The sequence below is a fragment of the Mytilus edulis genome, chromosome 1, assembly GCF_963676685.1.
Source record: "Mytilus edulis chromosome 1, xbMytEdul2.2, whole genome shotgun sequence".
NCBI lineage: Eukaryota > Metazoa > Mollusca > Bivalvia > Mytilida > Mytilidae > Mytilus > Mytilus edulis.
The window spans coordinates 22,728,526-22,753,318 of record NC_092344.1 but is presented as its reverse complement, the minus strand read 5'-3'; the positions used below and the strand labels follow the sequence as shown (position 1 = coordinate 22,753,318).

At 32.6% G+C, this 24,793-nt stretch overlaps 2 protein-coding genes across 2 annotated transcripts in view; both read right to left on the bottom strand.

Moving 5' to 3' along the window:
* LOC139528240 (succinyl-CoA:3-ketoacid coenzyme A transferase 1, mitochondrial-like) overlaps positions 1 to 24,793 on the bottom strand; it is a 40,056-nt gene that overhangs the window by 9,763 nt on the left and 5,500 nt on the right. The window contains exons 5-8 of the mRNA XM_071324126.1: positions 24,053 to 24,202; positions 8,550 to 8,656; positions 2,619 to 2,787; positions 1,837 to 1,951 (exon numbers count right to left, since the gene is read on the bottom strand). Of these exons, the coding sequence (XP_071180227.1) occupies positions 1,837 to 1,951; positions 2,619 to 2,787; positions 8,550 to 8,656; positions 24,053 to 24,202 (541 nt within the window). The remainder of the gene's footprint in view (positions 1 to 1,836; positions 1,952 to 2,618; positions 2,788 to 8,549; positions 8,657 to 24,052; positions 24,203 to 24,793) is intronic.
* On the bottom strand, positions 18,181 to 19,795 carry LOC139528257 (syntaxin-like). The gene has a single exon (XM_071324148.1). The coding sequence runs from the start codon at positions 19,305 to 19,307 to the stop codon at positions 18,408 to 18,410; it is 900 nt and encodes a 299-aa protein (XP_071180249.1). The 5' UTR covers positions 19,308 to 19,795; the 3' UTR covers positions 18,181 to 18,407.

Below are 24,793 nucleotides of genomic sequence, written 5' to 3'. Positions count from 1 at the left end.
AGGTTTGCTGTGAAGAAAACAAACATAATTACTGGCTAACATAGGCATACCAATACCAAGGTTTGCTGTGGAGAAAACAAACATAATTACTGGCTAACATATGCATACCAATCCCAAGGTTTGCTGTGAAGAAAACAAACATAATTACTGGCTAACATAGGCATACCAATACCAAGGTTTGCTGTGGAGAAAACAAACATAATTACTGGCTAACATAGGCATACCAATACCAAGGTTTGTTGTGAAGAAAACAAACATAATTACTGGCTAACATAGGCATACCAATACCAAGGTTTGCTGTGGAGAAAACAAACATAATTACTGGTTAACATAGGCATACCAATCCCAAGGTTTGCTGTGAAGAAAACAAACATAATTACTGGCTAACATAGGCATACCAATACCAAGGTTTGCTGTGGAGAAAACAAACATAATTACTGGCTAACATAGGCATACCAATACCAAGGTTTGCTGTGGAGAAAACAAACATAATTACTGGCTAACATAGGCATACCAATACCAAGGTTTGCTGTGGAAAAACAAACATAATTACTGGTTAACATAGGCATACCAATCCCAAGGTTTGCTGTGAAGAAAACAAACATAATTACTGGCTAACATAGGCATACCAATACCAAGGTTTGCTGTGGAGAAAACAAACATAATTACTGGCTAACATAGGCATACCAATCCCAAGGTTTGCTGTGAAGAAAACAAACATAATTACTGGCTAACATAGGCATACCAATACCAAGGTTTGCTGTGGAGAAAACAAACATAATTACTGGCTAACATAGGCATACCAATACCAAGGTTTGTTGTGAAGAAAACAAACATAATTACTGGCTAACATTGGCATACCAATCCCAAGGTTTGCTGTGGGTAAAACAAACATAATTACTGGCTAACATTGGCATACCAATACCAAGGTTTGCTGTGAAGAAAACAAACATAATTACTGGCTAACATAGGCATACCAATCCCAAGGTTTGCTGTGAAGAAAACAAATATAACCTTTAATCTGCAGAACAAAGCCAAAATAAGTGTAAACCAATTTATTTTTAGCAGATACCATTTTTTTATCCCCATTTATGGGCATTATGTTTTCTTGTCTGTGCGTCTATTCAATCATCTATTTGTCCGTCCATTCGTCTTTCGGTTTGTCCCGCTTCAGGTTAAAGTTTTTGTTAAAAATAGTTTTGATGAAGTTGAAGTCCTATCAACTTGAAACTAAGTACAGATGTTCCTTATGATATGATATTTCTAATTTTAATGCCAAATTAGAGTTTTGACCCAAATTTCACGGTCCACTGGACATAGAAAATGATAGTACAATCTGGGCATTAGTGTACAATGGACAAATTCTTGTTTTGTGTTAAGCCTTTTCAAATGACTTTCCTGCAATTTATTTTTCAAGTGTTTACATTAATTTATGTTCTAAGTTTAATATAATCATTGTGACAATTAATATTCATGTAATTTTTCTACTCGTGAAAACCACATAAATAAATCACTCATGAAAATAATTGGTTTACAGTTTAGATTTATAAATACAAATGTGATCACTGTTTATTTTTACCAACATTTGAAAACTGACATTAATTATATGTTTGAACATAAGAATAAAAACTGTAAATCTCTGACAATGAACACATACATACTTTCATTCATAAAAACAGCTTTGACATAAACAGTGACAAGACAAGAATGTTTTACTTACAAACATGTACAAAGAACCACATCATGAACTGTACAAGTCTCCTTTTTTATTGTTTTATCATCTTTCCCCATTTGCCGAATTATTATTTAAATATTACATATGGTAAACAGACATACCATAGATACCATCATGGAATTCTAGTGCTGCCCTCCTGATTATTCTTTCCCTCATAAGTGATGCTGGATCAGTAGCATGAGTGGTGCTGCCTTTTTCTTTACGAAGTTTCAATCTCTGAAATTAATTGATGAAATGTCAATACTATTTACTTTTTTTTGTGGGTAAAACTTAGTTGAAAATAAGAATATTCATCTATTTAACAGTTTTTTGTTGGTTCCTTTGTCCATCTGTAGAATTATTTCAATCATATTGTGTAAAAATTCTGGTAAAAACATGAGTTGCATATAAACCTGACATATCTGTTGCTATCTCTCCATTTTAGGGGTGACTTTTCTGTTTTGAGTAAATCTAAATCCTTAGGACATGTCTACTCCTAAGGAGATCAAAATTTTCCTCATCATCTCTTTAAATCAATGTTATTGAATATATTGCTTTAAGGTCTATTCATATGTTTTTGTACCTCATATGAATTCGTACTTTTCAATAAAAATTTTGACATTACAACTCATTCTTACAGCTCAAAAACTTATTACATGTACCATGATACATGTTAATTTGGTGTCCTAGATATAGGAAGATGTGATAATTTTGATAATAAATTTACATGTTGGATTTAGCTCAACACATGTCTAACTTCAAGAATAACATATGAATACAACTATTTTCTTAATTTTGTTGATCAATGAAAAGAAAACAATCCTTTCAAAGTGTTGGAAGTGCTTTTCTGGATTTACCAAAACTTTAACTCAAACATCTGATTATGATGATTAAAATTATCTACCTCTATTCGTTTCTCATATTTAGGTCCTTTGATAACTCTTTGTACAAAGGCATGTGGTACATGGACATCCTCTGGGGCTATAGCACCACATGGGACAATCTCCTCCACCTCTGCTATAGTTATCTTAGCTGCCTTACACATAGGAGGATTGAAATTTCTTGCTGTTTTCCTAAAAGAAAAATGTCGCCATTTTTAATTTTGTTTCAGATAGGATTTTACAGAAAACCTTTAAATTTTGTTTCAAATAAATTTTAAAGAACTACAAGGAAAAAATTAACAACTGTGCAAGGTGCACATAATGCGATAAAAAAAAACTCCTTACAAGTTTCATAAAATTTGATGGAAGCATTTTCTATCTTCACCGGTTGTATAAAAATGGAATCTTAATTTGTTTGAAGCTAACAAACTTAATCAAAACTTGTGTTCTGCATAAGGGTATGTGTTTTCGTCATTTCTGATTGTAGTGACTACATACTTTGTAATGATGCTAAAACTACTTACTGTAAATTCAGAAATTATTGCGTGCATTTATTATTGCGATTTTGTCATTTAAGACTTAAATGCAATTTAAATTTTTATGATTTTGAAAAAAATCCAGTTAAATTCATGTAAAATATTTCAAAATGGGAGTTGAAATTATTGCGTTTACAACTCTGTCACATATTTCGCAATAATAAAAACCTTGCAATAATTTCTGAATTTACAGTATTCAATTACTGGAATTTCAGAAATTTTTGCATGCATGTGATTTTGTTATTTTAGACTAAAATGTAATTTTAATTTCTACTATATTGAGGAAAATCCTGTTTAATTCATATCAGAAAATTTTTTGCGCTTCTCCAAAGTCAGGAGCCTCTATCTTTTTTTAGTCTTGTATGGGTTTTTTTTAATTCTAGTTCATTTATACGCTTCTGAGAGTAGTGTGAAGTCTATATTCACTTAACTAGTAAAGAATATTGTTTAGTGGTCAGATGAAGCCTGCCTAAGAGTGCAGGATTTTCTTGCTGTGTTGAAGACCCATTGGTGACCTTGGCTTTTTATATGCATTTTGAGCCAGTTGTGGTCTCTTTGACACATTCCTTATTTCTGTTTTTAATTCTATAGAGCATTTGCCTAAAAGATAATAAAAACATTTTTTTCTTTTGATAAAAGTGATATTGTTAACATTTAATCAATGCACTTACACAAAATCCTTTGAAAATATAACACAGGTGTTTCAATAAAAACAACAATTACCATGTTATACCATGTGTTATAAAGGTGGGTTATTTACTTAATGACAGACTGCGATATAAATTATTTTAATATATAAAACTGAATTACTCAAAAGTGAAGTATCAGAAATATCCAATAATTTCTGCAATAAATTTTATTAACATTAATAACTGTATATGAAGATTTATTAATATTAATAACTTTTTATGAAGATTTGTTAATATAAATAACCCCATAGAAAAAGATGACAAAATCCCAGTGGAATTCCACTGGAAAGCCACTGGCAAAATCAGTGGATTAACCACTGGATTCCAGTGGAATTCCAGTGGAATCCAGCGGTAAAAAATGTCTGGCATTCCACTGATCTACTGGAATTCCACTGAATTACCAGTGGTAACTCCAGTGGAATGCAACAAGTTCCAGTGGAATTCCAGTGGTATTTTCTCTGGCATTCCACTGATCTACTGGAATCTTCACTGGTAAATCAGTGGAATTTCAGTTGATTCCACTGGAATTATCACTGGTAAATCAGTGGAATTCCAGTAGATTCCACTGGAATTATCACTGGTCAATCAGTGGAATTCCAGTAGATCAGTGGAATGCCAGACAATTTCTCTCCAGTGGAATTCCAATAAAAAATTGTTGTATTGAATAATTTGCGGTCACAGTACTTGTTTTGGAAATTAGGGTTTCAGTAAATCATGCATCATGCTAACTCACAGTTTAACAAAAACAACCATAAATCTTTGTGGTATGATCATTCTTTAATCTTCACTATAAAAAATTCATTTCTACTGAAAGTACAAATATAATGAAGCAATTATAATATCCACACTATAAAAATTATACTGCATGAAAATTCCAATTTAAATAAAAAACTAAAAAGTTATGAGACATAGGATCAGCGTTTTCTTCAGAAAATTTGTTCAGATGGGGATATAATCACAAGCCCGCCTTGTTCTTAAATTGTATTAAAGAATACACCATTTTTGAAGGGGCATTAATTGAGAGGGATCTCCGTCATCCCTTGCTCTGAAGAAAACCCCTGAGGATGCCCCTATTGTTTTCTACACCTCTGAAACCGCTTGGCCAATTGGAACCAAACTTGGTCACAAAAGTCTTTGAGCGGTCCCATTTCAAAATTGTATCCGTCATGTCCACACATGATCCAAGATGGATGCCATTTTGGGAAAATGTATTCAAAGATCTCCTCTTCTGAATCTACTGTACCAGTTGGAACCAAACTTGGTGACAATGGTCCTTAGGTGGTTTTCTTTAAAAATTGTATCCGACATGTCCACACCTGATCCATTATGGCCACCAGCAGGGAACATAGTTTAACATTGGACCCTAGGGGAAAAGATTGCTCATTTTGTTCCAATTTGTCAAAAAACATGGACGGTTGCTTCTGTTGGGTATCCAACAGGTTACCAGGTGTGCGGCTCCAGGCTCCAGGGAGCCTCTGGTTTTAGGCCTTATATATATTGTTTGTTCAATTATTACACGTTAATTTTGTATTTTTTTATTTTGTAATTAGAAATGTACATATGTCATTTGGGATCTATGCATTGTATCAGTATTTATGTTTATAATTCATATAGATTTACTTAAATTATATAAATTTAAAAAGGGCATGTTGTTTGTTATATATTATATTGTTTGTTCAATTATAACTTAATTATATGTACATTTAAAATAAGATATTTTTTTTTCCTTTTGATAGTGACCCCCCTGCGAAATGATTATGAATAATTCATGAATGTTCATGGATGATTCATGAATGATTCATGAACACAATTCATGAATTGTTCATAAAAGATTCATGAACAGTTAATGAACTAGACATGAACTACAAATGGACATGCATGTTCATGAACCAGTGAATAATGAACTATTCATGAACAGAAAGTGTTCATGAACTCTTTGGTTCACTAAAGTTCATGAACAAAAATAGTTCTTGAACTTTTATTATTCATGAATTGTTCATGATTTTATAGTTCATGAACACGCTTGTCCATTTGTAGTTCATGTCCTGTTCATGTATAGTTCATGAATTTTTTATGAATGATTCATGAATTTGTTCATGAAATATACCAGTCCATGAATCATTCATGAACACATGAACTACTGTGTTCATGAACTGTTCATCTAAAGTTCATGAAATTATTAAAAAGGATTTTCTTGAATATTCATTTTTGTGTTATTATCATAAGTAAACTTCTCTTCCTGTCTGTAATTGAAATTGCTGGACTTCCAACTAGAAATGCTACATAACATCTTGGTGAAGTTGTTCTGCTTGAAATTCTTCCCAGTTGAACAGATCTTTTAATCAATAAATGCATCTAAGTTTCCCCCTGCAAAATCAAAAATCACTCCACAAAGAATCAAAAGTCCTTGATATTTGTTTTAAATAAACACTCAAGATTAAACAGTTTCTAACAGGTATAATACAATGTAATAATTTAATTTAATAATTGTTGTTTTTATTAAAATATCAATAGAGTAAGATTAATAACATGAATACTACTTGCCTTTTCATGACATTTCAAATAATGTACCCCCCCCCCCCCCCTTTTCCCCTTTTAATTTGCCCACACACAATCATAAGAATGGCTAAAGCATGAATTATGTTTACCTTGAAATAAAATATATTGTACAAATCTATCAGTTATTCCTGAATGGAAAACATTAAACCAACAGGTTACTTTCACTTTCTGGTGTTTTATATTTATTATAATTAATCAATAATTATTATAATGCTTCAACAAATAGTTATTCAGCAAAAAAAAAAAATCAAAAATATATATAATTTACTTATCTGATAACAAATCTGCTTTATTTTGACAGCTATATTACTTCATCTTCATTTGTATTGTAAGCGTCAAAACCACCATTTTGCTGACGTAATTATGACGTTTTTCTAATCCCAGTCACTTGTAATCATTTGTCTGCATTGCAATCTTTTGTCAAAGTCATTGAAGCGTTTTACAATAGGTAAACGTAATTCATTAAATATGATAATTATTGACACCGGTCTGCAATGTTTGGGAAAGAATTAATTGTCATTAATCTGGGCTTTGTTTCCAAGTTCCTCTATGTGCCGTATGATGGTTAAGAAAGGCACATGTTTGAACTTGGAGAGACAATCAGAAATTACATCTTTAGAAGAAAGAAATTAAGTTTACCATTGTCATGATTGTAAAAACGAAACATGAGAAACATCTCCAGCTCAAAGTAAGTTACAAAACTTCAAAGTTAGTCCCAAATTTTGTATGACTCTCAAAATGTAACACTCTTCTGGTGTAGTATGAAAAAAAAAAGAAAAAGGTGCTGAGCTAATTTCTGTTGTTCAATGAAAAGGAAATATTTTTTATGGACATACTTTTGCTTATAATTACTTAAGCTTACACTACATTTGTAAACACATTTGTATCACATGTATTGAAGTAATATGAGGCTCTACCTGCATGCTGTGAAAGGGAACTAATCAAATCTGTATGATTTTTTTTTAATTTTGCCTCTGCCATAGCGGAGGGGGCAATACGTTTTACCCTTGTCCCTCTGTATAGATGTACATGTACGTCCCAAAGTTGGTTTCAATTCTTTAAACTTTTGGGGAGTCGCAGCATGTATAGATGTACATGTACGTCCCAAAGTTGGTTTCAATTCTTTAAACTTTTGGGGAGTCGCAGCACAGCAAAAGTGAGTATATCAGTGGTTGTCTTTGTTTATGTGTTATTTGTTTTTCGTTCATTTTTTCACATAAATAAGGCCGTTAGTTTTCTCGTTTGAATTGTTTTACATTGTCTTATCGGGGCCTTTTACAGCTGACTATGCGGTATGGGCTCAATGCTCATTGTTGAAGGCCGTACGGTGACCTATAGTTGTTGATGTTTGTGTCATTTTGGTCTTTTGTGGATAGTTGTCTCATTGGCAATCATACCACATCTTCTTTTTTATATATTTATATTTTTAATGCTTTTTGATAAACAAACATGTACATGTATTTACACTTTTGCTATTCAACTGAATTTTGTCTCAAAATGATCTCAAGATCTGTAAATGAATAACCTGGAGGTCATGCTAAAAGCACTTTAATTGTGATGTCATAATACAATGTATAGATGTTTATGAGAACTTGTATGACAGTCAAATTTATGAAATTATTTATGAACTTAATGAATTCATTTATTCATTAAAAGTTCATAAAATGTTCATGAACATGTGTTATGAACAATTTATGAACATTATGAACTGACTCACAGTTCATTAAAGTTCAGAAAATATTCATGAACTGCATTTTATGAACTATTCATGAACTAAATTCATGAACAAACTTAATGAACTCATTATGAACAGTCATGCATTGTTCATGAACATTCATGGACAGTTCATGGTGGTTCATCATCAGTTCATGAATTTCATCTCGCAGGGGTCCAGTGGTATTCCACTGATTTTTTTTCCCACTGGTATTCCACTGATTTTTTTTTCCACTGGTATAATTTATTCAAAATTCCAGTGGAATGCATCTTTCCACTGGAATTTCAATGGTAATTCCACTGGAATACCACTGGAATAAGTCATTCCAGTGTTGTCCAGTGGTATACCACTGGATTCCAATGGTATACCACTGGTTTCCACTGGAATACCAGTGATATTTTCTATGGGGAACTGTATATGAAGATTAATTAAGAACTTTGACAATTAGATAGACACCTGAAAGTTAGATTCCCTGCCTTATCTGCTTTCCATGCTTTGACCAGACCAAAATCTCCTGTGATGGCCTCTTCCATTATATACTGAAATCCATTAAAATCCCGAACCTGTAACAAAATGTGTTTTTTTTTTAATGTGTATTGATATGTGATTTACTGGTTAAATGTTAAATTTTCTTTAAAGTGTACCTTCAAATGTTTTAATTTATAAAACAGAAGATTGTTTTTTTTTTATTTTTAAGAAGGAGTTTTGGAAATATTAAAGTTTTCACCTTTGAATAAAAAAAAATATTTTATTGTAGAATTTTTTTTTCATCACACCTCATCTCATCTATAAGTACTATTAAAATCAACAACTTAACTTACATTAACACAAATCTTTAGATACATTTACAGATTTTATGCTAGGTAACTTTTAGTGAATAATTAGGCATTTAAAAGTTTTGAGTTCAACTGTTGTGTTATTTAAAACAACCTTTCTTTAGGTCATAGTACTCCACCTCTCTGATCCCCATCTTTTCATCAGAGTAAATGTGACCTTAAAATAGAGCCCCTAGTGAGGTGGTATTGATTTAAAACTTCACATAAGGTGCATTAACTTGGTGTAAGATTTGGTTTGTGAAAGATGAACTGGTGGGCAGTTTCCATTTTAACCAGCTCAAATTTTTAAATCTTGAATATTAAACAATACAGTGTGTTCTGTTAAAGTCAAGTTATATTTTTTTGTATAATTTTTTAGTCTTGTCGTAATTAATATTTCCTTCTGTATAGATTTTGAATCAATGTATCTTTAATTCTAATGCTACTTTGCTTTTACTGTACATTTTGATTGGATAACGTCACTAATTTTCATGGCATCATTTCACAACTGATGCTATGAAAAGTATGTGCAAGTACAGACTTTAAATGGATGTTTTGATGTAGTTTTCTGTTAGTTTCATTAGAATGGAGATAACAAGATTGTATTTAAGCTCTGACGGCATCAATTGGTGATTTGATGGTCACAAATACCCGTTTACTGGCTCTCCTTATGTATCACCAGTAATCTTAATTTGAGACCATCAAATCACCAATTAATGCTGTCAGAGCTTAAAATGCAATACAGTTATCCTCTAAATAATAACTTAAAGAATATATAGCTTGCTGTTCACTTTGTGTTGAAGACTGTACTTTGACCTATAATGGTTTACTTTTATAAATTGTAATTTGGATGGAAAGTAGTCGCATTGACACTCATACCAGATCTTCTTATATATATCTAATGGTCACACATACTTTATATAAACAAGAGTGCACACGCTGAAATGTCTCGCCTTCTATACTAATCATTGATATTATGTTGATAGTCTTAAGTATAAAGCTTTATTACAACTGTCTCATAAACTTAACATTAACCAAGATAACTAAACAAAGACCAATGAACCATGAAAATGAGGTCAAGGTCAGATAAACCATGCCAGGCAGACATGTACAGCTAACAATGCTTCTATACAACATATATAGTTGACCTATTACTTATAGTTTAAGAAAAATAGACCAAAACACAAAAAATTAACACTGTGCAATGAACCGTGAAAATGAGGTCATGGTCAAAAGAAACCTGCGCTACTGAAAAAAGATCATAAAATATTTCCATACACCAAATATAGTTGACCTATGGCATATAGTATTAGATAAATAGACCAAAACTTAAAAACTTAACTTTGACCACTGAACCTTGAAAATGAGGTCATGGTCACATGACATCTGCCCGCTAGACATGTACACCTTACAATCATTCCATACAACAAATATAGTAGACCTATTGCATATAGTATGAAAAAAACAGACCAAAACACAAAAATTTAACTATAACCACTGAACCATGAAAATGAGGTCAAGGTCAGATGACACCTGCCAGTTGGACATGTACACCTTACAGTCCTTCCATACACCAAATATACAATCCCTATTGCTTATAGTATCTGAGATATGGACTTGACCACCAAAACTTAACCTTGTTCACTGATCCATGAAATGAGGTCAAGGTCAAGTGAAAACTGTCTGACAGACATGAGGACCTTGCAAGGTACGCACATATCAAATATAGTTATCCTATTACTTATAATAAGAGAGAATTCATCATTACAAAAAATCTGAACTTTTTTTTCAAGTGGTCACTGAACCATGAAAATGAGGTCAAGGACATTGGACATGTGACTGACGGAAACTTCGTAACATGAAACATCTATATACAAAGTATGAAGCATCCAGGTCTTCCACCTTCTAAAATATAAAGCTTTTAAGAAGTTAGCTAACACCGCCGCCGTAGCCGTCGCCGCCGGATCACTATCCCTATGTCGAGCTTTCTGACAAAAACTAGAGGCTCTAAAGAGCCTGTGTCGCTCTTCTTGGTCTATGTGAATATTAAAGGAAGCAGATGGATTCATGACAAAATTGTGTTTTGGTGATGGTGATGTGTTTGTACATCTTACTTTACTGAACATTCTTGTTGCTTAAAATTATCTCTATCTATAATGAACTTGGCCCATTAGTTTCAGACTATAAAGAACAATTACTCCTAAGGGGGTCAACTGACCATTTCGGTCATGTTGACTTATTTGTAAATCTTACTTTGCTGAACATTATTGTTGTTTACAGTTTTTCTCTATCAATAATAATATTCAAGATAAAGACCAAAAACAGCAAAATTTCCTTAAAACTAACAATTCAGGGTCAGCAACCCAACAACGGGTTGTCCGATTCATCTAAAAATTTCAGAGCAGATTGACCTGATAAACAATTTTAACCCATGTCAGATTTGCTCTAAATGCTTTGGGTTTTGAGTTATAAGCCAAAAACTGCATTTTACCCCATGTTCTATTTTTAGCCATGGCGGCCATCTTGGTTTGATGGCCGGGTCACCGGACACATTTTTCAAACTACTAACCCAAAAGATGATTGTGGCCAAGTTTGGATTAATTTGGCCAAGTAGTTTCAGAGGAGAAGATTTTTGTAAAATATTACTAAGATTTACGAAAAATGGTTAAAAATTGACTATAAAGGGCAATAACTCCTAAAGGGGTCAACTGACCATTTCAGTCATGTTGACTTATTTGTAAATCTTACTTTGCTGAACATGATTGCTGTTTACTGTTTATCTCTATCTATAATAATATTCAAGATAATAACCAAAAACAGCAAAATTTCCTTAAAATTACCAATTCAGGGGCAGCAACCCAACAACAGGTTATCCGATTCATCTGAAAATTTCAGAGCAGATAGATCTTCACCTGTTTAACAATTCTACCCCATGTCAGATTTGCTCTAAATGCTTTGGTTTTTGAGTTATAAGCCAAAAACTGCATTTTACCCCTATGTTCTATTTTTAGCCATGGTGGCCATCTTGGATGGTTGGCCGGGTCACTGGACATATTTTTTAAACAAGATACCCCAATGATGATTGTGGCCAAGTTTGGTTTAATTTGGCCCAGTAGTTTCAGAGGAGAACATTTTTGTAAAAGTTAACGAGGACGACGGACGACGGACGACGCCGGATGCCGGACGCCAAGTGATGAGAAAAGCTCATTTGGCCTTTTAGGCCAGGTGAGCTAAAAAGGAGATGTGGTATGTTATTCCTAGTTCATTAAAGTCAATGAAAGACCATGGTGTTTTCAAAGCCCAGTTAAGGTTATATCTTAGAAATCATTGAAGAGTGATTTAATATTTGAATGAAAAACATCTTAATTTGTGCCATTTAGCTCATAGTTAACAAATGCAAGTGTAATACAATAAAAGATCCCTATTGGAAATAAGCGGAAATGCTTTAATGGGCAATCCTTGGAAACATAGTGCATTTTAATAGGCAATTGTTTGCAATATGTTTGCTCATGAATTAATGTCTCAAATTTTTAACCACAATTGTATATATTTGATGTCATTCTTATCAATAAATGAGTTTTACCTTTACCTTTGTTTTTCTAAGAGGAAGACTGCCATAAAAAGATTACTAATACATGAGTAACCCTGTCAATTTCATAAAGTGTGAGATCATAGTATTTGTCTGTTTATCTTGTGGTTTTCACTATATATCTATATCTGTTTTATTTATGTTTGTATTAATCCACTGTTTATCCCATTTAAAGATTAAAGATTAACCATAATGTATCACTTACACCTAGGGACAGTTTATTTTAATACATGACATTTATCTTGTTTGTGATGGGTGTGATGTACAGTGTGCAATAATTAAAACATTATAGATCATATATGCATATTACTAGAATTAGCTCTTTGATGAATACCTAAGCAAAAAATGACAAAAATACTAAGTCACACCCTCATGAAACCATACATAAATACTACCATAAAATATTGTGTTTATTCAGAATATTCCATAGGATTTGTGACATCTTTTATCGTCCAATAATCATTTATACAAATGAAAGCCACCATAAGTGTCCATTGTAAAACAATACATGTATGTGTATATCTTTCAAAGAAGTTGTATGCCACCAAATGCAGAGTGGCCACCATTTTTATAAATAAATATTTAGAATGGGAATTCAATGGATATGGGGTTTGTTCATTGTTGAAGGATTTAAAGTGACTCATAGTACCAACTTTAACATGTGGTGTCTGGTGGTGAGTTTTCTCATTGGCAGTCATACCACATCTTCTTATTTCTGTACAGATGTAAAAAATAATATTAATTTAGCTGGTGCACAACTTAAACCTTTAAACGAAAGACTGCAAGTTAAGTGGAATTCAGTAGAGCTGTTTTAGATGAGTTCCAGATTAACAAGCTCAGACACACTCAGAATTGTCAATCATGTTTTGTTTCATTTTTAAATCAGTATCACTCCAACTGAGGAATCAGGTGATGGAAAATAGAAACATATGGATGGAAAGTCTGCAAATTCTCCATTATCACATGTATCAATTCTAAATGATTGATTGTTGTTTGTTTTATGTATAGTGACATTAGTTTATACTTATAGACTCCTCAATCAGTTGCTGCAAGCAAGATTGATAACATCGTTCTCTCCCTTTGCAAGGCATCAGATTTAACATCCTCATTCAGACTAGACTTTCAGGTGTATTTGTACATCTGGTACAGCAAAACAGACAATCTATTCTCCCTGTGTCAAGGCATCAGACTTAACATCCTCATTCAGACTAGACTTTCAGGTGTATTTGTACATCTGGTACAAGAAAACAGACAATCTATTCTCCCTGTGTCAAGGCATCAGACTTAACATCCTCATTCAGACTAGACTTTCAGGTGTACATGTATTTGTACATCTGGTACAGCAAAACAGACAATCTATTCTCCCTGTGTCAAGGCATCTGACTTAACATCCTCATTCAGACTAGACTTTTAGGTGTATTTGACTATTTGTACATCTGTTACAGCAAAACAGACAATCTATTCTCCCTGTGTCAAGGCATCAGATTTAACATCCTCATTCAGACTAGACTTTCAGGTGTATTTGTACATCTGGTACAGTAAAACAGACAATCTATTCTCCCTGTATCAAGGCATCAGACTTAACATCCTCATTCAGACTAGACTTTCAGGTGTATTTGTACATCTGATACAACAAAACAGACAATCTATTCTCCCTGTGTCAAGGCATCAGACTTAACATCCTCATTCAGACTAGACTTTCAGGTGTATTTGTACATCTGATACAACAAAACAGACAATCTATTCTCCCTGTGTCAAGGCATCAGACTTAACATCCTCATTCAGACTAGACTTTCAGGTGTATTTGTACATCTGATACAAGAAAACAGACAATCTATTCTCCCTGTGTCAGGGCATCAGACTTAACATCCTCATTCAGACTACACTTTCAGGTGTATTTGTACATCTGGTACAGCAAAACAGACAATCTATTCTCCCTGTGTCAAGGCATCAGACTTAACATTCTCATTCAGACTAGACTTTCAGGTTTATTTGTACATCTTGTACAGCAAAACAGACAATCTATTCTCCCTGTGTCAGGGCATCAGACTTAACATCCTCATTCAGACTACACTTTCAGGTGTATTTGTACATCTGGTACAGCAAAACAGACAATCTATTCTCCCTGTGTCAAGGCATCAGACTTAACATTCTCATTCAGACTAGACTTTCAGGTGTATTTGTACATCTTGTACAGCAAAACAGACAATCTATTCTCCCTGTGTCAAGGCATCAGACTTAACATCCTCATTCAGACTATACTTGGAGGTGTATTTGTACATCTGGTACAGCAAAACAGACAATCTATTCTCCCTGTGTCAAGGCGTCAGACTTAACATCCTCATTCAGACTAGACTTTCAGGTGTATTTGTACATCTGGAACAGCAAAACAGACAATCTATTCTCCCTGTATCAAGGCATCAGACTTAACATCCTCATTCAGACTTGACTTTCAGGTGTATTTGTACATCTGGTACAGCAAAACAAACAATCTATTCTCCCTGTGTCAAGGCATCAGACTTAACATCCTCATTCAGACTAGACTTTCAGGTGTATTTGTACATCTGGTATAGCAAAACAGACAATCTATTCTCCCTGTGTCAAGGCATCAGACTTAACATCCTCATTCAGACTAGACTTTCAGGTGTATTTGTACATCTGGTACAGCAAAACAGACAATCTATTCTCCCTGTATCAAGGCATCAGACTTAACATCCTCATTCAGACTTGACTTTCAGGTGTATTTGTACATCTGGTACAGCAAAACAGACAATCTATTCTCCCTGTGTCAAGGCATCAGACTTAACATCCTCATTCAGACTAGACTTTCAGGTGTATTTGTACATCTGGTATAGCAAAACAGACAATCTATTCTCCCTGTGTCAAGGCATCAGACTTAACATCCTCATTCAGACTAGACTTTCAGGTTTATTTGTACATCTGGTACAGCAAAACAGACAATCTATTCTCCCTGTGTCAAGGCATCAGACTTAACATCCTCATTCAGACTAGACTTTCAGGTTTATTTGTACATCTGGTACAGTAAAACAGACAATCTATTCTCCCTGTGTCAAGGCATCAGACTTAACATCTTCATTCAGACTAGACTTTCAGGTGTATTTGTACATCTGGTAATCTATTCTCCCTGTGTCAAGGCCGAGGTCAAGGCATCAGACTTAACATCTTCATTCAGACTAGACTTTTAAGGTGTATTTGTACATCTGGTACAGCAAAACAGACAATCTATTCTCTGTTAAAGTTGAAGACCTATTGGTGGCCTTCAGATGTATTCAGCTCTTTGGTCAGGTTGTTGTCTCTTTGACACATTCCCCATTTCTATTCTTAATTTTACTCTGCTTTACCATGGTTTTTTTTAGTGCTAAATGGAAGAAGTCCTGACAGGCTACCATATTTCTATTCCCCAGTCAACCATTGGAATGTTTTACTTATCAGAGATAAATTTAACGTACAGAATACACTATAATTTCCTAACTTAATTCTTGTTGTGTTCATAAATATATATTATAGAGTAATTATCCCTTCAGTAAACACATAGGCAAATTTCAATGTCTGTATTATTTGTTGACATGTATATGCATCACTATTTATATATTTATTTACTCCTTTTGTAGTATAAACTACAATATTTTGAATAAATATCTGAATAAATATCTGATCAAATATATTGATTTCCATTATATAACAGATGGAAAATTAATTAATGTCAAACAGCACGAGTTATTTGATGTGACAAATAAAATCATCATAAGTAATGATAACATCAGACTAAGTTGACCTAAGCTGACCCTTGGCTATTCATTTTATGTCCCATTTGGTCATATAGGTCATATGGTTTCTTCATATTAATACATCCCTGGCTTTCAAAGTTTTATGTTTGATCGCTAGCTTACAATTCCTGATGAAGGTAAATCAAGGAAAGTGCCTCAGACACACAACTTTTTTAAATGTTATGTTTTATTTGAAAGATTTTTTTTATCAATGTCACTTATTCCATCCTCTGTCTTTCTTTAATATAAATAATCATCTTCCCTTTTTTATAGGTAATTACTGCTAGTACGTTGTCAATTTCTAATCATTCATTTTGAAGTTGTATCAGGATCATTACAAACAAGTTTGAGTTTCATTCAAGTTAACAATCATTTGAATTATTTCTCTTGAAGTTAAAATATAAAATGTTATACTAAAGTTATAGATGTCCATGCTTTGGCCTGCCAAAGCCTTTTGGATATTAAGCTGGTATGTTCAATGCATTTTTATGCATTACAAATTTAGTAAGTTTAACAATTCTTCTAAATCAATGCAACAGCTGATATAATTGTATTCAGTAACATGTTTCTCTAAAAACATGTTGTACTCCTTTAACAAAGGGTGGTTATCCTGTAAAAAGGAGGTTTTTCAAGAAGGAAATAAAGCAGGATGATACATACAATTCTCAATCTTTAATCTTAATTAACAAAAGAGCAGGTATGGTATCAATGTACACAACACAGGTTTCAGGAACAACAGAAATTCAATAAACAACACAAAGAGTTCGTAAAGCTTAACATGAGTTTTAAAAACAAAAGGGGTCTTAACAACACATATAGGGACCTTGATGACTGCATAGTCAAAACATTGAAGCTTGTGATCTTGACATCAGATTCACAGTCAAAGGTCTACACAGCACAGTCAAAACATTGAAGCTTGTGATCTTAACATCACAGTCAAAGGTCTACACAGCACAGTCAAAACATTGAAGATTGTGATCTTGACATCACAGTCAAAGGTCTACACAGCACAGTCAAAACATTGAAGCTTGTGATCTTGACATCACAGTCAAAGGTCTACACAGCACAGTCAAAACATTGAAGCTTGTGATCTTGACATCACAGTCAAAACATTGAAGCTTATATCTTGACATCACAGTCAAAGGTCTACACAGCAGAGTCAAAAACTTGATGTCTGCAGTCTTAACAGCACAGTTAATGGCATAAAAAGCACAGTTCAAACATTGAAGCTTGTGGTCTAAACAGTACAGTCAAGACCCAAAATGCACAGTAAAAAATTGAAACCATCAGTCATAATAGAAGAGGCAATGGCCTAGACTCCACGTTTAAACCCATGAAGCACAAGAATTTGCAACTTTAGTTTGGTTGCAATAACATAGAATTTAAACTTGAATTTAATAAAAGAAAAATTTTTACCATCACATCAATTTCAGTAATATTCATTTCAAATTGTTTAATAATATTTTTTTCTATTTTTTCCCAAAGGAGCCCTAATTTCTACATGATATTAAACTTTAAACTAACACTTTTAAATGTGTGTAGTAGTTTCAGTTAATTCCTTCCTTTCACCTCTGAACCATGACATTCAATGAACCTATCTTATTAAAAATAGTTTGTTATTTTTTAAGTTTATGTCAAACGTAAAGGAAACAGATTTAATTTACTCCTTCGTCTTACCCTAATTACCCTTACACAAGAAACTTTATACTAAAAGCCAAACCTATATATACAAAGGAAGTTATACAATAAGGCGAGCCAGGAAGAAACTGTTTGTTTTCCCCAAGTAGGGTATTATCATTAATGTAACTGTTGATATATGACAATTTGACCTTTCATTGACAAAACATTTTCCTTGTTCTTTTACCAAGTACTATGAAGTACAATAAACAAAGCTGTTAAAGGTTTTAAATTTAATGTGTTGTACAATCATGATATGAAATAATGCCTTCAGTTTTAACACTTGACGAGTATTGGCACATTCTATATGACCCTCATTAAACAATATAAAACCACTATTTGAACATTAGTTCAATACATGTAGTATATTTGCAATATGTTCTGAAGCTTTCTCACATTAGGACAAATTCACACACCAAGCACTTCTATTTCGGACCTCCATTTATTATGTATTTTGACTGATCATTACAGCCACTATAATAATAATAATAATCAAAATAACTGCTACAATAGAAATACAACAAATTTTCTTTTTTCGTGCTTTCTTTTGATTTTTTTCTGCCTCAGTTAATTGTCCTTTCCCTTTTTCAACATCGTCAACAGCCTCTTCTATATTCTTTTCAATATTATCAACCATTTCACCCTGTTCATCTACTAACACATGCATTTCCTTAAATAGTTTATTGACTTCATGAATCTGACCTTCTAAATGTTGTAGTTCTTGTTCTCGTTCATCTATCATTTGCAATTCTCCCTTAGCTTGTTGCATTTCTAATATAATATTCCCTGTAAACAGAGCTTGGTTTTGAAAATTATCCCCTTGCTCATTTCCGTTTATTTCACTACTATCTTTGACAATTTCCATTTGTCTTCGGAACCTTGCTCTAGTTTTCTCTACATAATCAGCTTGACTTGTTCTAAAATCGTTCATTGCTTCTCTCAACTCATATTGCAGTCTTTCAACCTGTGAGGTATGAACACGTTCTTGAGTACTTGTATTAAGTAACGAATCCTTTTGTGATTTTGGAAAGTTTTCAGCGGCTATGAGTTGGATGTCTTTCCGTATTTTACTAGAACTAGATATAATAGAATCTGCCTTACTTTCCATATCTTGTAAGTTAGCAGTAGTAACGAACGGGGAGCAGTATAAATTACTTTGTGTCTTTTTAATTTGAGCAACATCTTTTTTCAGTTCTTCTAACTGGTTTTCCACCATGTTAACTTTGTCTATGAACACATTCATATCTCCATTGTCCTCACTTTTCCCCTTCTTCTTTTTCTTTTTACTTTCTTTTTCATATTCTTCCCTCTTTTCCTGCATCTCTTGCAATCTATCCTTTACCATTTAAAACAATAATGTCACTAAAACCTCTTTCTCAAATCCTTCAACGCACTAAATGAGCCACATAAAATAATATTTGTTAAATGAATTCAAACAGACGCCGAATTCTAAAAAGACATCACCTAATTTAAATATCAATAGAATTCGTAGTCACATCCAGATTAAAGATTTCACTAGTCTTCACTTATAATGTATTTCCTGACAAAATGTACTCTTCAAGTCAAGTTGACATCAAGGCTTCAAAATATATTCAATTAGTCTAAAGAAGTAGTATTTTCCCTCTAGACAGACAATATATATAGTCCTATAGTGTGAATCACATCCAAAAGGTAAATTTGCATTAGAACTCAGGTAAAAAGTTTATCACAAAGTATAACTTCACCAACACCTGTTGCAGATATTGATATGCCAACTTTAATCAAAGTTTCTGATCAATCTATATACATAAATTTATGTTGCACACAATTTATAAAATGAAAATAGAAATGATCTGGTATAACCTTGTTACTGTGTCACACTCCAATGACTCAAGTAATACCTCATGTAATAAAGGCCAGGCCAAGGGGTATGTCATAGATTAAAAGATAACATAATTAAATCAAGTTTCAACTGGCATACATTTTTTAATACTATATATATTATTTTTGTTACACCAAACAGATAATTAAATCACATATAAATTCTATTTACTTAGAAGATAATCCTAAAGTTTATCCCTTTGTTAAATGTAAATGCCATTGAATAACTGTACATGTACACAACTTGTCACAGTGAGACACTAATTACATTTACTTATGTTTTTTAAATCCTAAACAATCATAACATAAATCATTGTGTATAATACAAGATCAGTGATTTAGTTAATTTATTCGTTTATATATATCTCGAGATATATATAAAACATTTTTCCATTCCCCTCTACATCACCTTTTAATCATATTACAACAATACAAAGTGTAGTTATAGTCTAAATATAAATGCATACAAATATCTCGAGGCCTACAACTGGGGAAGTCACATGTTTTTTTAGCCTCAAAGATATTTATTACATGATTTACTACAGTAATTGTTACAATATTTTTTATCTTTTGTCAATCAAAACCTGCTACTACAGTATACATATCAAAATGTACATGTAATTGAAGGTGTCACTTTTATCAGTGAATTGGGCTCTTTACAAGTCTATCAAGTACAGAATAATTCATCTACTAAGATATTAGAGATAAATAGTTAATGTGAACTCAAGTGTTTCAATGACTAAATGTCCTCTAGTTTTCAACCGTTTGTGGTTAGGCAGGTAGAACAAAATAAACATATTTATTACTTTTCCTTTACTTCTCATTACAAAGAAAAATACCCATTTATACTTTCTAAAATTTTATTTTAAATCAATGTATACTTAATTCCTGATCATTTGTACACATAGATTGAAAATATAAATAATACGCAAATTGAAACACAATTTTAAAAGATGACCTTAAATTTTAATTCTGACAAATAAATGTTTTTGTCACAACTTCAATAAACAGCTGTACCAAGAGCGTATAATTGTATAATTGAAATTGTATCAAGAAGAAAATATTTGGAAGTCATTTTATCATCAGCAAATGAAATGGCTCTGTAGAAAAACGAGCCTGAGGATTATGATTTCAAAAATTGAAAAGTTTCTTATGTTCACAAATTCCAAGAATTATGTAAAGTGTATACTAAATCAATCCAAGCTAACTCAAGCAATAGTACAATATGTGAAAAATTCACTTATATCTCACAATTATAGTCCCATAACTCTGCTGGAGCTAAGAATTGAATAAAAACAAAAATACTCTGAAACTGTCTTCCATCAATACCAACAAACTTAAGGCTCCTATAAAGTAAAGTTTGGAGGAAATCAATCCCAGAATTCTGGAGTAAATATATGATTTGTAAAAATTTGCTTATCACAAAAGAGCTTTCTTTCAACAACCCCTACAATAATGTAATGGACATTGGCATATGACCAGACTTCAACATGCAAAAAAAGTATCAGGCTTTTAGGAGCCTGAATCACTTTTTTGGTATTTGTATTTGCACTGGACAAAAAAGATATATATAATGCTGAAAATGCATAATTTTTTTTGGCCATGGCATTGTCAGATTGTTTTTTTGATGTATGAGTTTTAATATCTCTTTGCTATCTTTCATTTTTCTTCTAGATGACTGATTGTGTTGCTGGGCTGTTGACTTCATCTCTTATCTAAAGCTAAATGGGGGGTCTCAATATTGCATTATGGATTCAGCTGGGATTTCAAAAATACCCCCTGTTCATATATAAAGTCTTGTAAAAACATTGACATTTTTGAGAGAAATAAAAATCTACCAATTTCAACTTGTTTAGCCAATGTTAAACTATAAGTGGTTGCTGGTTTTGAAAAAAACAGTGGTTTACACAACACAAAGGACCAAAGCTACTATAGATATCAGATATTCCTTGTAGGAATTCAAACTTTGGACAAACTGGACGAACATTAATATCAACATAAAACCACAATAAAATCATAATATGAAAGGTACACATAATTTACATACATGAAGATATTGAAGTGTGACAGATGTTATAACCAAGGTACTGTATACCAACTAATTTTCGCGGATACTTTATTTCGCGTTTTACCTTTTTATTCCAATTCGCGACTATTTAATTCTGCGATTTTTCAATTAACTTAATGTAGGTTAATAACAAAAGATCGAAGTTTTACATATTCGCGACGATAAATATTCATGTTGTTTTTCTACTCGGGAAAGTCGCGAAAATAAATCGCTCGCGAAAATTAGTTGGTTTACAGTAATTATCAATTGGTATCATATGCATATACCCTGAAACATTTGAATTTACATTTATTAGTAAAGTTCTTTACATAACAAAAGAAAATCTGTCTTTAAACTGATATACAATACCTTACTTTTACAGAATAGAATCTGATATCTTAAAATCTTAGCCATACACATGTATCATCTATTTTATGTATTTACAACAATGCTGCTTACTACTGGTGTTTGTATTTAAATTTCTGTCAAATAATGGTGATACTAAAGAAGCTAATTTTTTCTAAACCTTTTTCTTAACTGCTTTTTCATTTCCCTTTCACATCTTTTAAAACAAGCTAGGCAGATATGTCATCTAACAAGCATTACATACACCAAATGCAATTGAGCTATTTCTAATAATATCTTTGAAAAGAATCTTACTACTGAAACATAACATTGACAAATGAACCATAAAAATAAACCAAAAGGCAGATGATTCCTGCCAGACAGATATGTACACATTTAAATCATTCCATACACCAAAATATAGTTAGTTGACCTATTGCTTATAGTATTAGAAAAACAGAAGTTGTTGATTCAACTACAATTTTGGATAAAGGAAGATAACTCCTATTTTTTTGAAAAGTATAATCATATGAATCGTATAAAACAGTTGTTCGAGTTGGAGTATATAAAGAAAAACCATACATTATATCAAAATATAAATTTTATTTGTACCGGTACTAAGCTCAAACAGGATAGAAATGCAACTGTTTTTAAGCCTTGTACAAAAAAAACTTATATTTCAATACAATGTATATGGTTACAGGTATCCTGTGAGAAAGTAAACACACATGAAACATAAAACCTTAAGTTGTAAATCTGTAAGCAGACATAAAAAAAATCGTTTGAATCAATGTATATTTATGTTTATTTTTATTATAATTATGTTTAATGTTTAATTGTATAATACTAACATTTCTATATGTTCATTAGATATTCCCCTTGATAGTACGCAGGGAAACTAAGCCCAATGCTGTAAGCTCAGTAGATTGTTAAACAGCATTTAGTGCAATAAAGATGATTTAGATATAAGAAGATGTGGTATGAGTGCCAATGAGACAACTTTCCTATTCAATTTAGTGTCTAATCAAAATATTTAAAGCATGTGTATTACATAGTAAACAAAGCACGTGTTTTAGTGGTTAAAAAAAAAAAATTCTACGTAAATTAAATCGAATTAAGTTATATTTTAATTTCAAATCATTATTGACAATTGTCTTAGCTGAAAAGTAATTAAATAATAAAGACATAGAATTTTAATTTCTTTAAAATATTTGTTCTGTGCTTGTGATCAATAGCCAGGTGTGAATTAAAAACTTGAGTAAAGAGATTAGCAATCATTAGCCAATATTTCCCCGAGGTATTAATAAAGTTATAAGGAGGGACCTCAGGAACATAACACTGTACTGGAGTGGCAGTTTCATTACATGAGAGGGATAACAAAACAAAAACAATTTCAAAATGGTGATTTAGAAAATCGATCTCAACGAATTGACCGAAATTATTTCTGTTCAAAAATAAAATTTGTCCTAAATCCCAATTACTCATTTAGGACAAATACTTTCAGTTTAGGACAAGACTGGCAAATATGACCATTTCCGAACCCTTGGTTGGATCCCCCTTTTTTTCTGACAATCAATGCATTTGAAATAAGGACATTTAGTTTACACCCCCCCTTTTATAAATGGCTGGGTCCGCCCTTTGTCAAATTTGCTCCAGTTTCTGCCTACCTATAAAATGTTGAAAGATGATAGACGAAATGCTGAATTGTGCTGAAATTGTCATTTAATCAGCTGACTTACCTCCCTTGGCTGACTAGCAATGTCTATAGATTTATCACTGTTGTATTTAATTGGAGCACCACCTTTCTGTATTATCCAGATAGAAATCAGCTGACTTACCTCCCTTGGTTGACTAGCAACGTCTATAGATTTATCGCTGTTATATTTGATTGGAGCGCCACCTGTCTGTATTAAAGTTCCATAACCAGTAGGTGTAAAGAATGCTGGGATACCGGCTCCACCAGCTCTTATTCTCTCAGCCAGTGTACCCTAAAGTGCAAATGAACTTATATGTTGGATGTGTACGGATTGATAATTTAGTCTTAGATCCATGACATGATTTTTTTATTAGTTGTTAGAGGCTTTGAACTAGCTGTCATTTAACTGTGAGTACTCTCAGATCTGGACCTAGTGTCTTTATGTTGTTGGGATGTACAAGTACCCAGTCAAGTCCACTTGTATTTTTGTCCATCTGATGAGTTAAGTCTTTTTCAACTGATTTTTATAGTTCATTCTTATGTTGTACTGATATACCACTGTCCCAGGTTAGGGGAGGGTTGGGATCCCGCTAACATGTTTAACCCTGCCACATTCTGTTTGTATGTGCCTGTCCCAAGTTAGGAGCCTGTAATTCAGTGGTTGTCGTTTGTTTATGTGATAGATATTTGTTTTTCGTTCAATTTTTTAACATAAATTAGGCCGTTATTTTTCTCATTTAAATTGTTTAACATTGTCATTTCATGGCCTTTTAGAGCTGACTATCAGGTATGGGCTTTGCTCATTGTTGAAGGACGTACGGTGATCTATAGTTGTTGTGTTATTTTGGTCTCTTGTGGAGAGTTGTCTCATTAGCAATCATAC

Excerpts from the sequence above, each read along its gene's own strand:
- LOC139528257 (XM_071324148.1), bottom strand. The coding sequence starts at position 19,307 with ATGGTAAAGGATAGATTGCAAGAGATGCAGGAAAAGAGGGAAGAATAT.